The 17,711-nt window shown below is 41.8% G+C and overlaps 1 protein-coding gene across 1 annotated transcript; it reads left to right on the forward strand.

The window, feature by feature from the left end:
• The first annotated feature begins 967 nt into the window (after window positions 1–967).
• Window positions 968–15,053, forward strand: rabif (RAB interacting factor). Its single transcript, XM_069941290.1, has 2 exons — window positions 968–1,385; window positions 13,949–15,053. The coding sequence occupies exons 1-2, from the start codon at window positions 1,173–1,175 to the stop codon at window positions 14,195–14,197; spliced, it is 462 nt and encodes a 153-aa protein (XP_069797391.1). The 5' UTR covers window positions 968–1,172; the 3' UTR covers window positions 14,198–15,053.
• The last annotated feature ends 2,658 nt before the right edge of the window (window positions 15,054–17,711 follow it).

Genomic DNA, 17,711 nt, shown 5'->3' on the forward strand with positions numbered 1-17,711 from the left:
TTAAACAGAGTGGTAGGTAGCTAGAACTATGAAGGTAGTAGAAGCAGATAGGATTGCAACAGCTAAGAGACATTTGGACAGACTTTAATAGGGAATAGAGAGACAAGGACCAGATGCAGGCAGGTGGGATAAGTTTAGATTGGCATCATAGCCAGTGTAGACATGGTGGCCTGTTCTTGTTCAGAACTGTTCTATGATGAGGGGACACACTCTGGCGCTGGATGTCTGGGGAGAAGGGAATCTGGAGGTCATCGTCTGAGACATTGGCAGTCGGTGGTCAACATCAGGGTAACATGTGACCATTGTTGGGAAATCGATTGTAGTTAAGGGTGTCTACAATCAAGGTGGTCTCTCTCAGACATGGACACAGTAATGTTGGTGTCGACCAAGTCAGGGTTGGTCACTGAGAAGTTATCATTTTTTAGGTGGTCAAAGTCAAGGGCAGTTGGTGGCTGTCTGTTAGGTGGTGGGGTAGGATCAGGGCATTCGAGGTCTGGGTGTCCAGAAATGTGATGGCCGATTCTTTTCATAGTCTCTGAACAAGTCAAAGAGGTGGATATTGTGCGTGCCTTGGTGATAATGCGGCAGCCCCGTTCATTGAAGGGTTTCAATCGCTGGTGTTGGTCATTCATTCGGTCACTGACTGGGGATGGGTGCCAGCCTAGTGCGTGTCCCTCTATAGGGATGAAAGTGGTTCCCAGCCATTGAGGAGCTGGTTGTCATGATAATGAATATGTATGAGATGTACCAGAAGTCACGTTGTATGAGAGAGAGATAAGAACACAAGCAGGAGAACAAAGGAAACTGGAAAATAAAGACACTGAGAAGTTTACCTGATAAAACTTGTGTTCGATGTTTTATTAACTTCACATTTCGGGCCACAAATGTGACACTGGTGATCTTATCTGGGCCGCCATTCCTTTCACTGCCGAGGAAGGGTCTCGATCCGCATGGACCACTGTTGTGGGGGGAACGGAAGGGGCTAGATTTCGGTCACCTGACTTGGCATCGATCCCTTCAGGACGCCACTGTCTCAACTGTCCGGTCGCCCCATTGGAGACACCAGTCCGTGGGCCTGCCTATCTGGAGGATACTGTCCCAGGACCAGCGGCGGAAGCGGAAGTCGTGCCGAGCCGGAAGTAACGGCTCCCGGTCTGGCAGGCGACAAGGAAATGGAGGCGGTGGACGGTTCTGTAGGTGAGGCTGTCCGGCAAGTGGCAGGAGACCGGGCCGCCCTTCCCGGCGAAGTGGGGCTGGCGTCCGCCACAAGTCCTTGCTCGGCCGGCCTGGTGAGCGCCTCCGGCACCAACGGGAAGGCGGTTGTCTGTGAGCGGTGCGGCTCCCGTGTGCTGAGCCCAGGAACAGCGCGGTATCGCCGGAGAGAGGTAGGAAAGAGAGCCTGGGGAGAGGGAGGGTGTGCGGTGCTGGGAAGGAGGTGTGGAGGAACGGTGTTCGGTTAAGGCAGCGCCGGCGACCGGGTTCAAATCCCGCGCTGTCTGTAAGGAGCTTGTTCGTTCTCCCGCACATACCGGGGGTGTAGGTTAATTGGGTGGCTCGAAAGGGAATGTTACCGTGCTGTATGTCTAAATTTTAAAAAAATGAATCAAAGGACGGGACAGGGGAGAAGAAGGGGGAAATAAGGGTGACTATGGCTGAGTTTACCATTCTGTTTTTGTTGATTCTGTTGGGAAATTACCCATATGTGTTCTATTTAGAAAGGGATGGAAGGAAGGAGTGAGGGAAAGAATGAGCTATGAACCAAATGGGGATGTAGAATAGAGAAAGGGTGCGACATTGATGTTACAGATGGAGGAATAACAGGAATGGGCAGGGAGGGCAATTCCACTCTGGGAAAATAGAAGAAATGAGCAAGATCAGGCCAATTGGAGTCGTGAGCTTGCAGCTTAATTCAGTCATTTTTAAAAAAAATTGTACCTTTATTTCACTTGTACGCCTCATTCTTCACCTTTAATAGGTTCAATCATTCCACAACTCTGCAGGAAGGAATTGCCATCATTGATAAAGCCCCTCATCCTGAACTGATGAGCTACCCCTGCTTCTGAAACTATGCCCTCCAATTATAGATATTAAATGTATTAAATTATCCACGTTGAAAGGAAGTGAAGAAGCAAATTATAATTTAAATAGCGAGAATACAAAATTGTGTTTTTCAATCCCTGAAACATTGGAGCAAGGAATTGGCAGGCCCAGTTAAACATTGGAGATTATTTGCAAGGTGTGTGGAATAAATTGGTAAGAAAGGTCTTGCAGTTTTTCAGAGCACTTGTGAGAATGTTTATTGTGTACATTTTTGATCTCCATGTTTAAGGAAGGAGTTTGCATGCATTGGGTGCAGAATAGAGAAAATTCAATGGGTTGGTTCCTATGATGAAGGGATTGATGCAAGAAGAAAGAATAAATTGTGCTAATTAAAATTTAGAAGAATGAGAGGTGAACTTGTTGAAACATGACTGAAGGGGATTGATAGTGTGAAAACTGAGAGTTGCTTCCTCTAGAGCAGTGGTTTTCAAACTGACCCCCTCCCTCACATTCCTCCTTAAGTAATCCTTATTAAGGGATTGCTTAAAGTGGTATGTGAGTGGAAAGAAAAGGTTGAAAACCACTGTTTTAATTATATCGAATAACTTGTTATGTGCACGATTTCATAACTCCAAAGGAAACGGGCCAATGACAATTTTTCTTAAGTAAAATACTTCAGTAACAATTGAGTTTAGAGCAGTGATTCTTGAGCTTTTCCACTCACATACCACCTTAAGCAATCCCTTACTAATCAAGAGCACCTATGGCAGAGGGAATAGTTTGAAAAGCACTGCTCTAGATCAAAGGACATGGTATTAGAGTACTCATTTCATATGGAAAGGCAAATTTTCATGTATTTTCTGGTGAGAAGCTCATGGGTGCTAGACAATTCAGGGATGGTTACAATAATGTTTTGAAACACATCCATATTACAAAAAAGGAGTGGTTGATGTTCTTAAAGCAGATAAACTCAAACAATGTATCCCAGGATATCGTGGGAAGCAAACTTACTATCCCAGGATATCGTCATCTGCAAACTTACTATCCCACCCTTCCAGGTCATTTATATATTTTTTTAAAAATCACTGAGGAGGGATCTCAGAACAGATCCCTGCAGAATACCACTGGCCATCAGCCTCCATGCAGAATACAAAGCATCTACAACCATCCTCTGTCTTCTGTGGGCAAGCCAATTCTGTATCCACAGTATCCTGCTTTAATGACTATTGACCAGTAGCATTAACAGCAATGAAGTGTTTTGAAGGGCTGGTGTTGAAGCATATCAGCTCCTGTCTGAGCGGTGACATGGATTGTTACAAGATCAAACCAGCAACCACAAAGAAGGCATATCACACAGGGGTAAAGATGAACAACAAAAAATTAACCTTCAAACTTTAATTCAAAATCTCCCTTTTATAACAATGCCCACTGGTTGTTGTGTAAATTTCTATAACAGTGTAAAACTAATAAATTCCCCAGCCTAAATATAACATATGTAATTAAAGTCTAAGTTACACTTCCAACCAGCCCACAGAAAAACTTAGACACAAAACAAACACAAACACACAAGACTCACAAAACTTCAATCTCAACTGAAGCAAAGATCATAAACAACATTCTGGTCGAGAATGCTCCTGACCAGATAAATTTTTCTTCCTTTCCAAGTAGTTTTGTTAATGGGAGTGCAATTTCTGCAAAGTTTTTACAAAATCTACGATAGTAGCCAATCATACCTAGAAATCTCCGAAGCGCTTTCTTATTACCAGGGATAGGGAACCCAATGATAGGCAATACTTTTGCCTATCAGTTTGTTTGGTAAACTGAAGCCAAAAGATCTTTGAGAGAGAGCACAAAATTTGAAGTTGTCTTGTGTTGCTTGCAGAGAGAGGAACCACTGGCTTGGACCGGATCCTTCTGGCTGCCTTCGGAAGGTTCATCCTTTTTTAAAATCCCAACATTCTAAACTGTCCTCCAGACCATGATTCATGCTCTGGCCTTCTTCCACTCCACAGCACCACCCAGTGGTGGTTTATCGTCCAAGTCCAGAAATTTTTAGATCATTTTCTGCACATGCTCAGTCCGTCTCCCACTCTCTCAGCAGTCCACCTTCACTTTGGCTCTCTAAGGCAAACTGTCACTTTTTAACATAAAATCACACAACATATAGGCCAATGCACAACACACAACTCTGTAACACCTCCCCTGCTTAAAAAAAATTGGTCCACAAGCACAAATTTTTAACAATTAATGTAAGTATTACTAAGTAAAATAAACACACAATTTTTTTTACAATAAGTATGTGATTAATTCATCTCTACCCAGATTAATATCTTGACAAACAATCTGCTATTACATTATCCATCCCCTTTGTGTGTATAATAATTAAATCATACTCTTGTAACATTAAGCTCCAGTTCACTAATCATTTGTGCTTATTTTTCATTTTAGACAGAAAAACTACTGGATTAAGATCAGTATATATTAACGGTTTTTGAGTGGTACAAAAATACACAGCAAAATGTTGCAATGCTAAAGCAAGTGCTAATAACTCCTTCTCAGTAGTTGAATAATTTCATTAATGGTCGTTAAACTTGTATCGAGAAGTACGAAATAGGATGTTCTACTCCATCGCCATTCTTTTTCTGTAACAGTACAGCACCAACCGCTTCGTCACTGGCGTCAAACGGCTAAAAAGAATGGCTTTTCAAAGTTAGGGGACAAGTGCAGGCTGATGGCATAAAATGGCCCTTAACTTCAGAAATGCTTCCGAGAATGCTCCTGACCAGATAAATTTTTCTTCCTTTCCAAGTAGTTTTGTTAATGGGAGTGCAATTTCTGCAAAGTTTTTACAAAATCTACGATAGTAGCCAATCATACCTAGAAATCTCCGAAGCGCTTTCTTATTACCAGGGATAGGGAACACAATGATAGGCAATACTTTTGCTCCAACCGGTGTCACCTGTCCCTGTCCTACCACATAACCCAGATAAATTACAGTGGCATGTCCAAACTCACTCTTGTGCAAATTCACTGAGGTGTGCTTCCACCAGTCTCTCAAATAACTGCTCTAATTCAAGCATGTGTTCTTTCCATGTATCCGTACTAATTACTAAATTATCAATATAGGCTCCTGTGTGCTCTAAACCCTGAATTACTGCATTAATCATTCTCTGAAATGTGCCAAGTGCATTTTTCATCCCAAAAGGCATAACATTATACTCATACAATCCCAAAGGTGTAACAAATGCAGAAATCTCCCTGCCTCTCTCTGTCAAAGGAACACACCAGTATCCTTTTAAGAGATCAATCTTTGTAAAAAGACTTAACCTTCCCCACCTTATCTATGCAATCATCTATTCTGGGGATAGGGAACGCATCAGTCTTTGTCATAATGTTTACCTTTCAATAATCTGTACAAAACCTTATTGAGCCATCTGGCTTAGGCACTAGAACACAGGGTGAACTCCAATTTGAACTCTATTTTCATTTTTTGAGCATATAATCTATCTCTTGATCCAACAATCTGCTCTTTTCCTGATTAACTCGGTAAGGATACTGCTTAATAGGCTTAGCATCACTGACCTCCACATCATGACAAGCCACAGTAGTTCTTCTTGGAACATCTGGGAATATATCCTTAAATTTCATAAGTAAAGTCTTCATTTCTTCCCTTTCTGATTTAGTCAAATGCATTAACTTGGTGTATAAGTTTTGTAAAACTATAGAATTTTCCAGCCTGGGGCTTATCACTTTCTGCACTCCATGACCTTCCACAAAACTTATCTCCTCCTTACTTTCCTCTGTAATTAGCACCTTGGTTGGAATCCTAGTCTCCTCCTCGGTCATTTTCTCAAAGTAAGGTTTAAGCATGTTCACGTGACAGACCTGTGTCTCTCTTCGACGATTGGGCATCTCAGTGACAAAGGTGACCTGGTTAATTTTTGATTTCACCTTATATGGTCCTGAAAACCGAGCTCTCAAAGGGTTTGACTGCATTGGAAACAAAACTAATACTTTGTCGCCAGGTTTAATGTCCCTAATTTTTGCTTTTTGATCATACCAAATTTTAATGTTTCCCTGAGCAGTTTTTAAATTTTTCCTTGACTTATCGCAAGCCTGATGTAATGTGTTTTTAAATTTGAAAACATAATCCAACAGATGTGATTGTATATCATTATGTATCCACTGTTCCTTCAACAATAGTAATGGACCCCAGACTTCATGACCAAACACCAACTCAAATGGACTAAAGCCAAGAGACTCCTGAGTTGCCTCTCTAACAGCAAGCAATAACAAATGGATTCCTTCATCCCAATCCTTTTTATTTTCCATGCAATAAGCCCTCATCACATTTTAAATGGAACCTTTCCAAGGCCCCTTGACTTTCAGGATGGTAGGCAAACGTCACAATTTGATGGGCTCCCAATTCATACACCACCTGTTGAAATATTCCAGACATAAAATTACTCCCTTGGTCGGATTGAATTTCCCTTGGTAGGCCAAACAGTATGAAAAATTTTAGCATAGCCTTTACAATTGCCTTCGTTTTAATGTTTCTCAGGGGAATAGCCTCTGGAAACCTTGAAGCTGTTCACATGAGTGTTAACAAATATTCATTTTCCGCTTTGGTTTTTGGCAATGGGCCAACACAATCCATTATCACTTGAGAAGGGCTCCCCAAAAGCAGGGATAGGTTGTAAAGGTGCCACTGGTGGTTCTTGATTAGGCTTGTCCACCAGTTGACAAGTGTGACAGGTTCTATAAAAGTTCACAACATCCTTTCTTAATTTCGGCCAAAGAAACTATTTCCTTATCTTTTCTACTATCTTCTTCACTCCAAGATGACCTCCTAAAGGTGTACTATGAGCCAACTTTAATATTTCATTCCTGTAAGTTTTGGGAATTACAACTTGCCTTACTACCGCCCAGTTTTCACTAGCAGGTATCACTTGTGGTCTCCACTTTCTCATCAATATTCCATCTTGAATAAAGTAACCTACTGGCACAGTTTCAATTTCCTGGTTAGACAAAATCTTGTCTCTTATCCCAGCAAAATCAGGATCATGCTTTTGTCTGACTATTAATTCTTCTCTTGACAACAGCAAAGCTGGATCCTTAGCTTTGTCATCAATGCTTGCCTCAACTACAGGATCATCACAGACTTTCTCTACCTCTACCTTTTTTCTGACATGGCTCTAGTAATGGCACACGCAGGCTAGATTTCCAAATCTTTTTCGGACTCCTAAACCAATGGCTTACTTGTGAGTTTCACCGCAGGTATGACTTTACCCTCTGCTAAATCATTCCCTAACAAAAGAGAAACTCCATCCACCAGCAAACTTGATCTTATCCCTATTGTAACTGAGCCATTAGCTAAGTCTGATTTCATCACTATTCTATGCAAAGGTATAGGCTCTGTTTCACTACCAATGCCTTTAATTAAATTCACATCTCCAGTATCGGTCTCCTCACCAAAATTCAAAACGTTGCTTAATACAAGCGATTGGGCTGATCCAGTATCCTGCAGGCTTTTAACTGGCACTTGATTGGATCCTTCTTTAACCGAAATGAAACCTTCAGTCATGAATGGTTTAAAAATGTCCCTAACTTTCTCACTCTGAACACAGGCAGTTGGTACCACCCCTTTCTCTTTCTTTTTCAGTATAGGACAATTTGCTATTATGTGCCCTGGCTTCTTGCAATAATGGTAAATAACACTCAAAAAATTTTTCCTTCACCTATTTCTCTTCCTCTCTTCCTTTAACCTCCCTTCTAGATTTTCTTTCTACTCTACTTGGATTATCAGCAGTATTCCTTTGAAAGGTTGTCCCTGGTGTCCATTTAGGCTTGTGGGTTAAAGCATATTCCTCTGCGAATTTAGCCAATTCTTGTCACATTTTTATATTTTTCTCTACAAAGTGCACTTAAATACCGTCAAGAACACAACTTTTATTCTCCTCAATCAGAATGATTTCCCTCAATAAATCAAAGTTATTTTCTACTTTCATTGTGGCACACCACCGATCAAAACACACAACCTTCTTATAAGCAAAATCCAGGTAAGATTGGGTTGCTGCCTTTTTTAAACTCCTGAACTTTTGTCTATAAGTCTCTGGAACTAGTTCATAAGATCGGAGTATAGCCTGCTTTATAAATTTATAATCAGCTGCTTGTGGTACAAGTACACCTGTTGGGCTTTCCCTTTTAGAACACATTGTTGCAGGAGTGACCACTAGTCTGGTGGCCATTTTAAATTTACAGCTACTTTCTCAAAATGCTGAAAATACTGGTCTGTTTCAGCTTCTTCAAATGGAGGAACTTCTCTACTGAGCAGAAACCTCTCCTCCTGACCAGTACATGGATTTTGGGCATCTCCCTCTCCTTGCATTAGGGTCAGCTTTAATTTAGCTAGTTCTAGCTCATACTTCTATTCTTTCTCTCTCTCCTCCATTTCTTCCTGCCTTATTGCTTCCCGTTCGGCTTTCCTTTCTGCCTCTCTTTTTTCCCTCTCTTTCCTTTCTGCCTGCCTTGCTGCTTCCCGTTTGGCTTTCCTTTCTGCCTCTCTTTTTTCCTCTTTAACTCTAGTTTTCTCAAAGCCAACTTTACTTCCTCTGAAGTTTTCTCCTTTGGAAACTGTTCCAATGCAGCTTCTTCAAATATCCCCCTTTCCTACATAGTGCTTAACAATCTTTCGGGCAATTTCCTTTTTTTTCCATCCCATTTGTTACTATAAGATGTTTTAACTTGCCAGATATAACCATCATTTCTGACTTTTTAGTCATTTTAAAATTAACTACTGAAGGGTTAGCTATGAACTGGTCAATATTCATAGTTGCTTGTTTTTCTGCTGGTGATTTTATACACTCACCGTTTATTTTTAATTTCAAGCTGGAAGTTGAGTCAAACTCAAGCAACTGATAACTAAGCACAAGTCAATTGCCCCTAAAGCTTCCAAATTGGTTTGATCCTGGACAATTCGCCCAAATTATGTTTCAAGATCAAACCAGCAACCACAAAGAAGGCATATCACAGGGGTAAGGATGAACAATTACTACATTAACAAAAAATTCACCATCAAACTTTAATTCAATGCCCACTGGTTGCTATGCAAATTTCTGTAACAGTGTAAAACTAATAAATTCCCCAGCCTAAATATAACATATGTAATTAAAGTCTAAGTTACAATTCCAACCAGCCCACAGAAAAACTTAAGACACAAAACACACAAGACTCACAAAACTTCGATCTCAACTGAAGCAAAGATCATAAACAACATTCAGTTTGCTTGATAAACTGAAGCCAAATGATCTTTGAGAGAGAGGGAGCACAAAATTTGAAGTTGTCTTGTGTTGCTTGCAGAGAGAGGAACCACTGGCTTGGACCGGATCCTTCTGACTGCCTTTAGAAGGTTCATCCTTTTTTGAAATCCCAACATTCTAAACTGTCCTCCAGACCATGATTCATGCTCTGGGCCTTCCACTCCATAGCACCACCCAGTGGTGATTTATTGTCCAAGTCCAGAAATTATTTTCATTTTCTGCACATGCTCAGTCCGTCTCCCACTCTCTCAGGAGTCCACCTTCACCTTGGCTCTCTAAGGCAAACTGTCACTTTTTAACATAAAACCACACAACACAAGCCAATACATAACACAGAACTCTGTAACATAGATACATTTCAGATTACCTATCATAGCAACATATCTATGATGGATGCCATCTCACTTGCTCTACACAAAGCCTGGAACGCCTGGTCAGTGAAGATGCATTCATCAGGATGCTCCTTATCAACTACAGTTTGGCATTTAACGCATCATCCCCTCAAAACTGATCAGCAAACTTCAAGACCTGGGACTCAACACCCCACTGTGTAATTGGATCATGAACTTCCAGATCACAATCATTGAGGATTGGTAAGAACATCTCCTTTGCAATCTCCATCAGTACTGGACCACCATAGGCTGGATTCTTAGTCCCCTGCTTTCCTCACTTTATACCTATAATTGTGTAGCTCAATGACATTAACACCATCTATAAATCTGATGATAGCGTATAAAGAACGTATAAAGAATAGTGATGAGTCAGCATACAGGAGGGAGATTGAAAACTTGGCTGAATGGTGCACCAACAACAACCTTGTACTCAATATCACCAAAACTAAGGAGTTGATTGTTGCCTTCAGGAAGGGAAAACCAGAAATATATAATCAGTGATTATTGGGTGGGGGGGGGGGGTGTCAGAGGTGGAGAGGGTGAGCAGATTTGTTCTTGGGAGTCATTGTCTTGGTGGATCTTTCCTGAACCCAACACACTAATCCAGTGGCTCTCAACCTTTTTCTTTCCACTCACATACCACTTTAAGTAATCCCTATGCCATTGGTATTCTGTGATTAGTTAGGAAATTCTTAAAGTGGTATATGAGTGGGAAGGTTGAGAATCACTGCTCTAGACCCAATTGTTACTGAAATATTTTGCTTGAGAAAATTGTAATTGGCCCATTTCCTTTGGAGTTATTAAACTTTGTGCATAACGAGTCAATTAGGTACGATTAAAACAGTGGTTTTCAAACTTTTTCTTTCCATCCACATACCATATTAAGCAATCCCTTACTTATCACTATGGCATAGGGAATGCTTAGAATGGTATGAGTGGAAAGAAAAAGGTTGAGAACTACTGCACTAACGGCATCGTGAAGGAAACACGTCGGTGCCTCTACTTCCTCAGGAGTTTGCAGAGGTTTGGTATGACACCATAAACCCTGGTAAATTTCTACAGAGGTGTGGTGGAATTGGCTGCATCATGATCTGATATGGTGACATCAATAACCCTGAGTGTAAAGCCCTCCAAAAGGTAGGGGACACAGCCCAGGACTTCACGGGCAAAACCCTCCCCATTGTCAAGATCATCTATAGGGAACTCTGCCATTGGACAGCAGCAACAATTATCCAGGATCCACACCACCCTGCACACGCTCTGTTCTTGCTGGTGCCATCAGGAAAGAGGTACAGGTGCCACAAGTCTCGCACCACCAGATTTTGGAATAGCTGTTACCTCTCCACCATCAGACTCCTCAACGACAAACTCGTTCAGGGACTCATTTAAGGACTCTTGTGCACTTTATTGTTTTTAGTCTCTCTGTAATATACAGTTTGTTTACATTTGTTATCTTGTTAGAGTGTTCTTTATTTTTTTTACGTGTATATGTTGTACAGTTTATTTTTGCACTACCAATTAGTGGTAATTCTGCCACCCATGCAGAAAAAGAATCGCAGGTTTGCATGTGATGTTATATTTGTAGTCTGACAATAAATCTGATAAATGGAATTTGGTGGTCTGCTTGGACAGGGTGGCTGAAGGGTCTGTCACTGTGCTATAAGACTTTATTTGAATGCACTACTTGGGGCTGGAAATTTCTGCGGAGGCGTGACAGGCTTTTTAGCGTCTGTCTACCAGGTGAGCATAAATAATCTCAAGATACCATTTTGAAGTTGTGGTTATTTCTGATCTCCTAACTAATTTATCAGTTATGTGATTTTTGAAAACAATTTTCTGATCATGATCACATTGCTTGTGGAAGTTTGAAGTGTAGAGAAATGCTGCAATCCGTTGTGAGGAAACCAGGTGTTTGAGAGGCACCATTTAAATATAAGCCATGAAAGGGATTCCCAATACATGAAGGCTTGCTGGGGTTCTAAGCTTCCATGTTCATGAATTGATCAGTGGGGCCTGTGTCACGGTTTGGAATAGGAGTTGTTCAGTCAGCTTCTTGCACCTGTTAGGCCTTGCCTGATCTACATCTCAACTGCATTTGCCACCTAGCTCTGTATCATTTGATAGCCCAACAAAAATGTATCACCTGCCCGAAAGGCTCTGATTGGTGCTGGAGTGCATAGCCTTTGGCTGGAGAATTTCAGTAAAAATTTTTTTCTTTCTTTTGCTCTGGATTAGCTCAGCTCTAATTTTAACTATTAGTGACTTCATTCCAACTCCTTCAACAAAAGACACAATAGACTGCAATTTTAGAATCCGGAGCAAAAATCAAACTGCTAGAAAAAACCAGAGGGCCAGGCTGCATCTCTACTTAAATTCTGACCTACATGGATCTTGCCTGACCATCCTAGTTCATGAGCAGTTTGTTGTTTTGATCCAACTTCCTTGCATCTGTCTTATTGGACAATTTAACACCTTCATGGGTCATCCCTGATATTTTTATATTCAAGCAGATAGGGATGTGGTCTTTAACCCATTAGGATTTAACTACAGGAGCCCAAGCTGCATTTTGCTCTGCACCACATTCAAGGTCAAAATCTGGGTTAAACTGAATGTGATATTCCTAGTAGGGTCATATCAGAGGCTTCACTTTGGCCCTCTTAACACCAAGCTCCAGATTTCATCTGTCTTTTGCCCGTCCACTAGTAATTCAACCTTTCCAAACTTTGGCTCAAAATATCTCTATTCTAATATGGTTCTGAGCATTTCAACATCTGGGAAAACACGTAAATCTTCCTTACTACACCCAGCATGGATGTTCTCTGTTCCCGATACTAAATTCCATCTGATGCTGTTTTAACTATTTATCAATATCCCTTTGTGGCTTTCCTCATCCACCTGTGCCATCTTCCATTGCCCCCTAACTAAGGTCAATTGCATACCTGTACATATGACTTGTTCATCATTCTCTGAGTTGCTTTCTCTGTGTGAAGCACTGTTGATCTGTGGGTTGTTATAGATGGTCCATGTTAATATAGGACAAACCAGAAGGCTGAGTACAGGTTAATGGTCAGATACTTAACAGTGTGGATGAACAGAGGGACCTTGGAGTTCAAATCCATATACCCCTCAAGGCCCCCACACAGCCTTATGGGATGCTGGGCTTCATTAGGGGGATTGAGTTCAGGAGTAGAGAGATCTTGTTGCAACTCTACAAATCTCTGGTAAGACCACATTTTGAGTATTATGTTCATTTCTGTTCACCTCATTATAGAAAGGATGTGGAAGCTATGGACAAAGTGTAGAGGAGATTCACCAGGATGTTGCCTGCTTTGGAAAATATGAGGCAAGGTTAGTAGAACTGGGACTTTTCTCTTTGGATCGTAGAAGGATGAGAGGAGACTTGATAGAGATCCACAAGATTATAAGAGGAATAGATAGTGTGAACAGCCAGCATCTTTTTCCCAGGGCAGGAATATTAAACCTCAGAGGACATGTGTACAAAGTGAAGGGAGGGAAGTTTAGGGGAGACATCAGGGATGTTTTTTTTACATAGAGTTGTGGATGTCTGGAATGCCTTGCCAGGGATGATAGTGGAGGCTGAAACATTAGGGGCATTTAAGAAACTCTTCAACAGGCACATAGCTGAAAGAAAAAGAGGATTACAGGGTAGGGTGGGCTTAGTATTTTTTTTTAAGGAATATATGGGTCGGCACAACATTGAGGGCCGAAGGAAGTGTAGTGTTCTATGTTGGCGGTGGTTCTCAACTTTTTCCCCACTCCCATTCCACCTTGAGAAATCTCTTGCTAACTGCAGAGCACCTATGGCATAGGATGCCATAGGTGCACTGTGGTTAGTAAGGGATTACTTAAGGTGATATGTGAGTTGGGGAAAAAAGTTGAAAGCTACTGGTCGGAATACTTAATGTGTTCTGTGGATGAAGGTCGAGAACCACTGCTCTAAGCCATATAAAAAATGGTGAAAAGGTAAATATTGGACAATAGTGGTCACAACCAACTGGTCAGAACTCTCAACCAACCACTAACTTGTGACACAATTCTCTCTGCTAATGAAGACCTAAATAATATCCAAACATATTCCTCCCATCTGTAGCAAAAGGGCACTTTGATTGGCTGCACATCAACTAATCAAGACACAGCCTGTGCTGATTGGACTAATAGATGTGTTTTATCTTGCAGCTATTCCTTCCCTCCATGAGGCAGAAGGTGTCGCTGGGCACAGAGGACAATGCAGTCACAGGAGACATGCTGCAGGAGCACTGGTTTGTCGATGACATGTACATCTTCGAGAACGTTGGATTCACAAAAAATGTGAACAACATCAAGTACCTTGTGTGTGCCGACTGTGAGATTGGCCCCATTGGCTGGCACAGCCTAGATGAAAAGAAGAGCTTCTACATTGCTTTAGATCGTGTGCAACATGAGTAGTGGGGGAGGTGTGGACAGCTTTAGGGGCCACAGAGTGATCTATTAATGGAATCAGAGCATCACCCATATTAAACCTGTTCCAGATGGCTGGGCAGGAACTTCATTTTATGTTTTGTCCAGCTGCAACTTCCCTGGGGTATTAGCCCAAGTTGGGACACCAAGACCTGCTTGACAATTTGTGGTGGCCAGCTTGATCACTTGGCCTGTATTTCTGGGTTATAATTGAACCATCTTATGGCTGCCCTGTACTGTTGTTACTGAGCAGCCCCAGTGAAATGGCGATGACTGGGGAGGTTCTCCCATTCATATCCCAGAGAGGGATCAATGGGCAGACTAAAATAAAGGTACCATGAGTATGGTTGTGCCCACAATGGTATCAGGAGAGGCTGCAGCACTAATATCCAGAGTGAGCATTGTGGTGGTGTGCCATGTGTACTCCTACGTGTACATGGAGGAGCTGTACTCAGGCTAATCTAGTTATTTGAGGGTGGGGGTGAGGGGGGGGGTCGAGAAACAAAGCTACATTATAGTTGCAGCATGGATGAAAATCATTCAGTTCAATTTTGTGCTGCATCCATGGAAAATTAATCTCTGCCCTTGCCCTAAGTTAATTTTTAGTTATCATCCAGCTCCCCTTTGAAGGATGCAATTTCATATGCATCCATTATGGCCTCTGGATAGTGCAGGTCCTAACTCCTTGTATAAGAATTTTTTCTTGAAGTCTCTTTTGCCTCTTTGATTAATGACCTTCCTTGTTTGTCCCTTGGTTCTTGACCTCTTACCGTCCATCTTTCATTGAAGTTCTCTCTTCCTCTTTCCCCCCCCTCCCTGGCCAAAGAACCCTACTCTGTTTATTCCATATAATCAAAGTCCCTTATCCCTGGAATGATTTTTTAAGAATACCTCTTCTTCCCACCCCCCCCCACCCCCACAACTAACAACCTTTTTACATTTTTTCTAAAGTATGACATCCAGAACCAAATCAAATGGCTGAACTAATGTTTTATAAACTGATGTTTCTTCATTACTTCCTTCATTTATATTCCCCTTTCTCTTCATGTAAAAGTTGAGGATAGGGAACAGTTTTTGTCCTGGTTTTCATGAACTGTGTCTGTAGACCTAGATCCTTTTGTTCTTCTATCCCATTTAAGATTGTCTTCAAATTTCTAATCTCATTCTATCTACCCAATGTATTAAGTATTAAACTTAATCTGGCACCTATTCACTCATTCCACCACTGAATATGTCTCTGGAATATACTTCTGCCTTCAAGGTTCATTCTGTCCCCAAGTTTTGCAGTCTAGAGATTTGGGAATTGTGCACCTATGTTGAAGCTATTCTTCAGTCCAAAAGAATATTTCACAACTCTTTGCTGTTATTTGGATAATTTTCTAACCATTCCATTACATCGTCTTCTTATATCACAGATTTAAATCCTGGCATCAATATTGATATGACACTTTAATTACTTACCTTTTGAAAGTCCACCTCGTCAACCACATGTTTCCCACTCACTGTCTCTGAGATTTCATCAAAAAACTCTTTATCAAGTTAGTTTAACATTTAGGGGATAAGAATAAGCTATTAAGGCCTTCATTGTTTTATTCCCCAGAAATTTCTGTACTTTTGATGTCAATTTCAGATGTGAAATGATCCATAGATTAATTTTGTTGTTACAGACTGGAGTTCAAAAACATTACAAATTCCACTCCCCACACACCTCTGTAATTTTTGATTGTGATCTCCGATCCTAGACTCCACAATCAGTGGGAATAGATTTTTTTCTATCCCCTAAATTACCACTTAAATGTGGAATGATTCCCTCTCGTTCTGGTCAACCTCCATTGATATCCATGCAAAATCAAGTTGATTTTTGAGGTATGGTGTCAAAAAGGCCTTCGTGTTCCTGTAGCTTGTATTCCATTCCTCCAGTTGTAAAGGCTGCTGTTAATTTTGAATCTACTTTGACATTTCAATCTTTTTTTCTTTTGAAGTTAACAGCTTCTAGTCTTTCACAAGTGAAATAGTACTCTTTTCATCTCAAGGTGGATAATCTGATTGGAATCTACTTGGAAATGCATTTGCTATGGTTTTGTTGAAAATATTCAATGTATATTGCTTACATTGTCGGTTGTCTTTGTATTAGTGAATTTAAATGTTATCTTCTATTCCCTTATCTATGAAATTAATAAATACATTGAGTAATTACAGTCCAGCACTCTTTGGCTTGGCTTCGCGGACGAAGATTTATGGAGGGGGTAAAAAAGTCCACGTCAGCTGCAGGCTCGTTTGTGGCTGACCAGTCCGATGCGGGACAGGCAGACACGATTGCAGCGGTTGCAAGGGAAAATTGGTTGGTTGGGGTTGGGTGTTGGGTTTTTCCTCCTTTGCCTTTTGTCAGTGAGGTGGGCTCTGCGGTCTTCTTCAAAGGAGGCTGCTGCCCGCCAAACTGTGAGGCGCCAAGATGCACGGTTTGAGGCGTTATCAGCCCACTGGCGGTGGTCAATGTGGCAGGCACCAAGAGATTTCTTTAGGCAGTCCTTGTACCTTTTCTTTGGTGCACCTCTGTCACGGTGGCCAGTGGAGAGCTCGCCATATAATACGATCTTGGGAAGGCGATGGTCCTCCATTCTGGAGACGTGACCCATCCAGCGCAGCTGGATCTTCAGCAGCGTGGACTCGATGCTGTCGACCTCTGCCATCTCGAGTACCTCGACGTTAGGGGTGTGAGCGCTCCAATGGATGTTGAGGATGGAGCGGAGACAACGCTGGTGGAAGCGTTCTAGGAGCCGTAGGTGGTGCCGGTAGAGGACCCATGATTCGGAGCCGAACAGGAGTGTGGGTATGACAACGGCTCTGTATACGCTTATCTTTGTGAGGTTTTTCAGTTGGTTGTTTTTCCAGACTCTTTTGTGTAGTCTTCCAAAGGCGCTATTTGCCTTGGCGAGTCTGTTGTCTATCTCATTGTCGATCCTTGCATCTGATGAAATGGTGCAGCCGAGATAGGTAAACTGGTTGACCGTTTTGAGTTTTGTGTGCCCGATGGAGATGTGGGGGGGCTGGTAGTCATGGTGGGGAGCTGGCTGATGGAGGACCTCAGTTTTCTTCAGGCTGACTTCCAGGCCAAACATTTTGGCAGTTTCCGCAAAGCAGGACGTCAAGCGCTGAAGAGCTGGCTCTGAATGGGCAACTAAAGCGGCATCATCTGCAAAGAGTAGTTCACGGACAAGTTTCTCTTGTGTCTTGGTGTGAGCTTGCAGGCGCCTCAGATTGAAGAGACTGCCATCCGTGCGGTACCGGATGTAAACAGCGTCTTCATTGTTGGGGTCTTTCATGGCTTGGTTCAGCATCATGCTGAAGAAGATTGAAAAGAGGGTTGGTGCGAGAACACAGCCTTGCTTCACGCCATTGTTAATGGAGAAGGGTTCAGAGAGCTCATTGTTGTATCTGACCCGACCTTGTTGGTTTTCGTGCAGTTGGATAATCATGTTGAGGAACTTTGGGGGACATCCGA

Source organism: Narcine bancroftii, chromosome 5 (genome assembly GCF_036971445.1).
Source record: "Narcine bancroftii isolate sNarBan1 chromosome 5, sNarBan1.hap1, whole genome shotgun sequence".
In the NCBI taxonomy this organism is placed as follows: domain Eukaryota; kingdom Metazoa; phylum Chordata; class Chondrichthyes; order Torpediniformes; family Narcinidae; genus Narcine; species Narcine bancroftii.

Coding starts and splice junctions, on each gene's coding strand:
- rabif (XM_069941290.1), top strand. CDS start 1,173: ATGGAGGCGGTGGACGGTTCTGTAGGTGAGGCTGTCCGGCAAGTGGCA. Junction 1,386..13,948: donor CGCGGTATCGCCGGAGAGAG/GTAGGAAAGAGA, acceptor TTTATCTTGCAG/CTATTCCTTCCCTCCATGAG.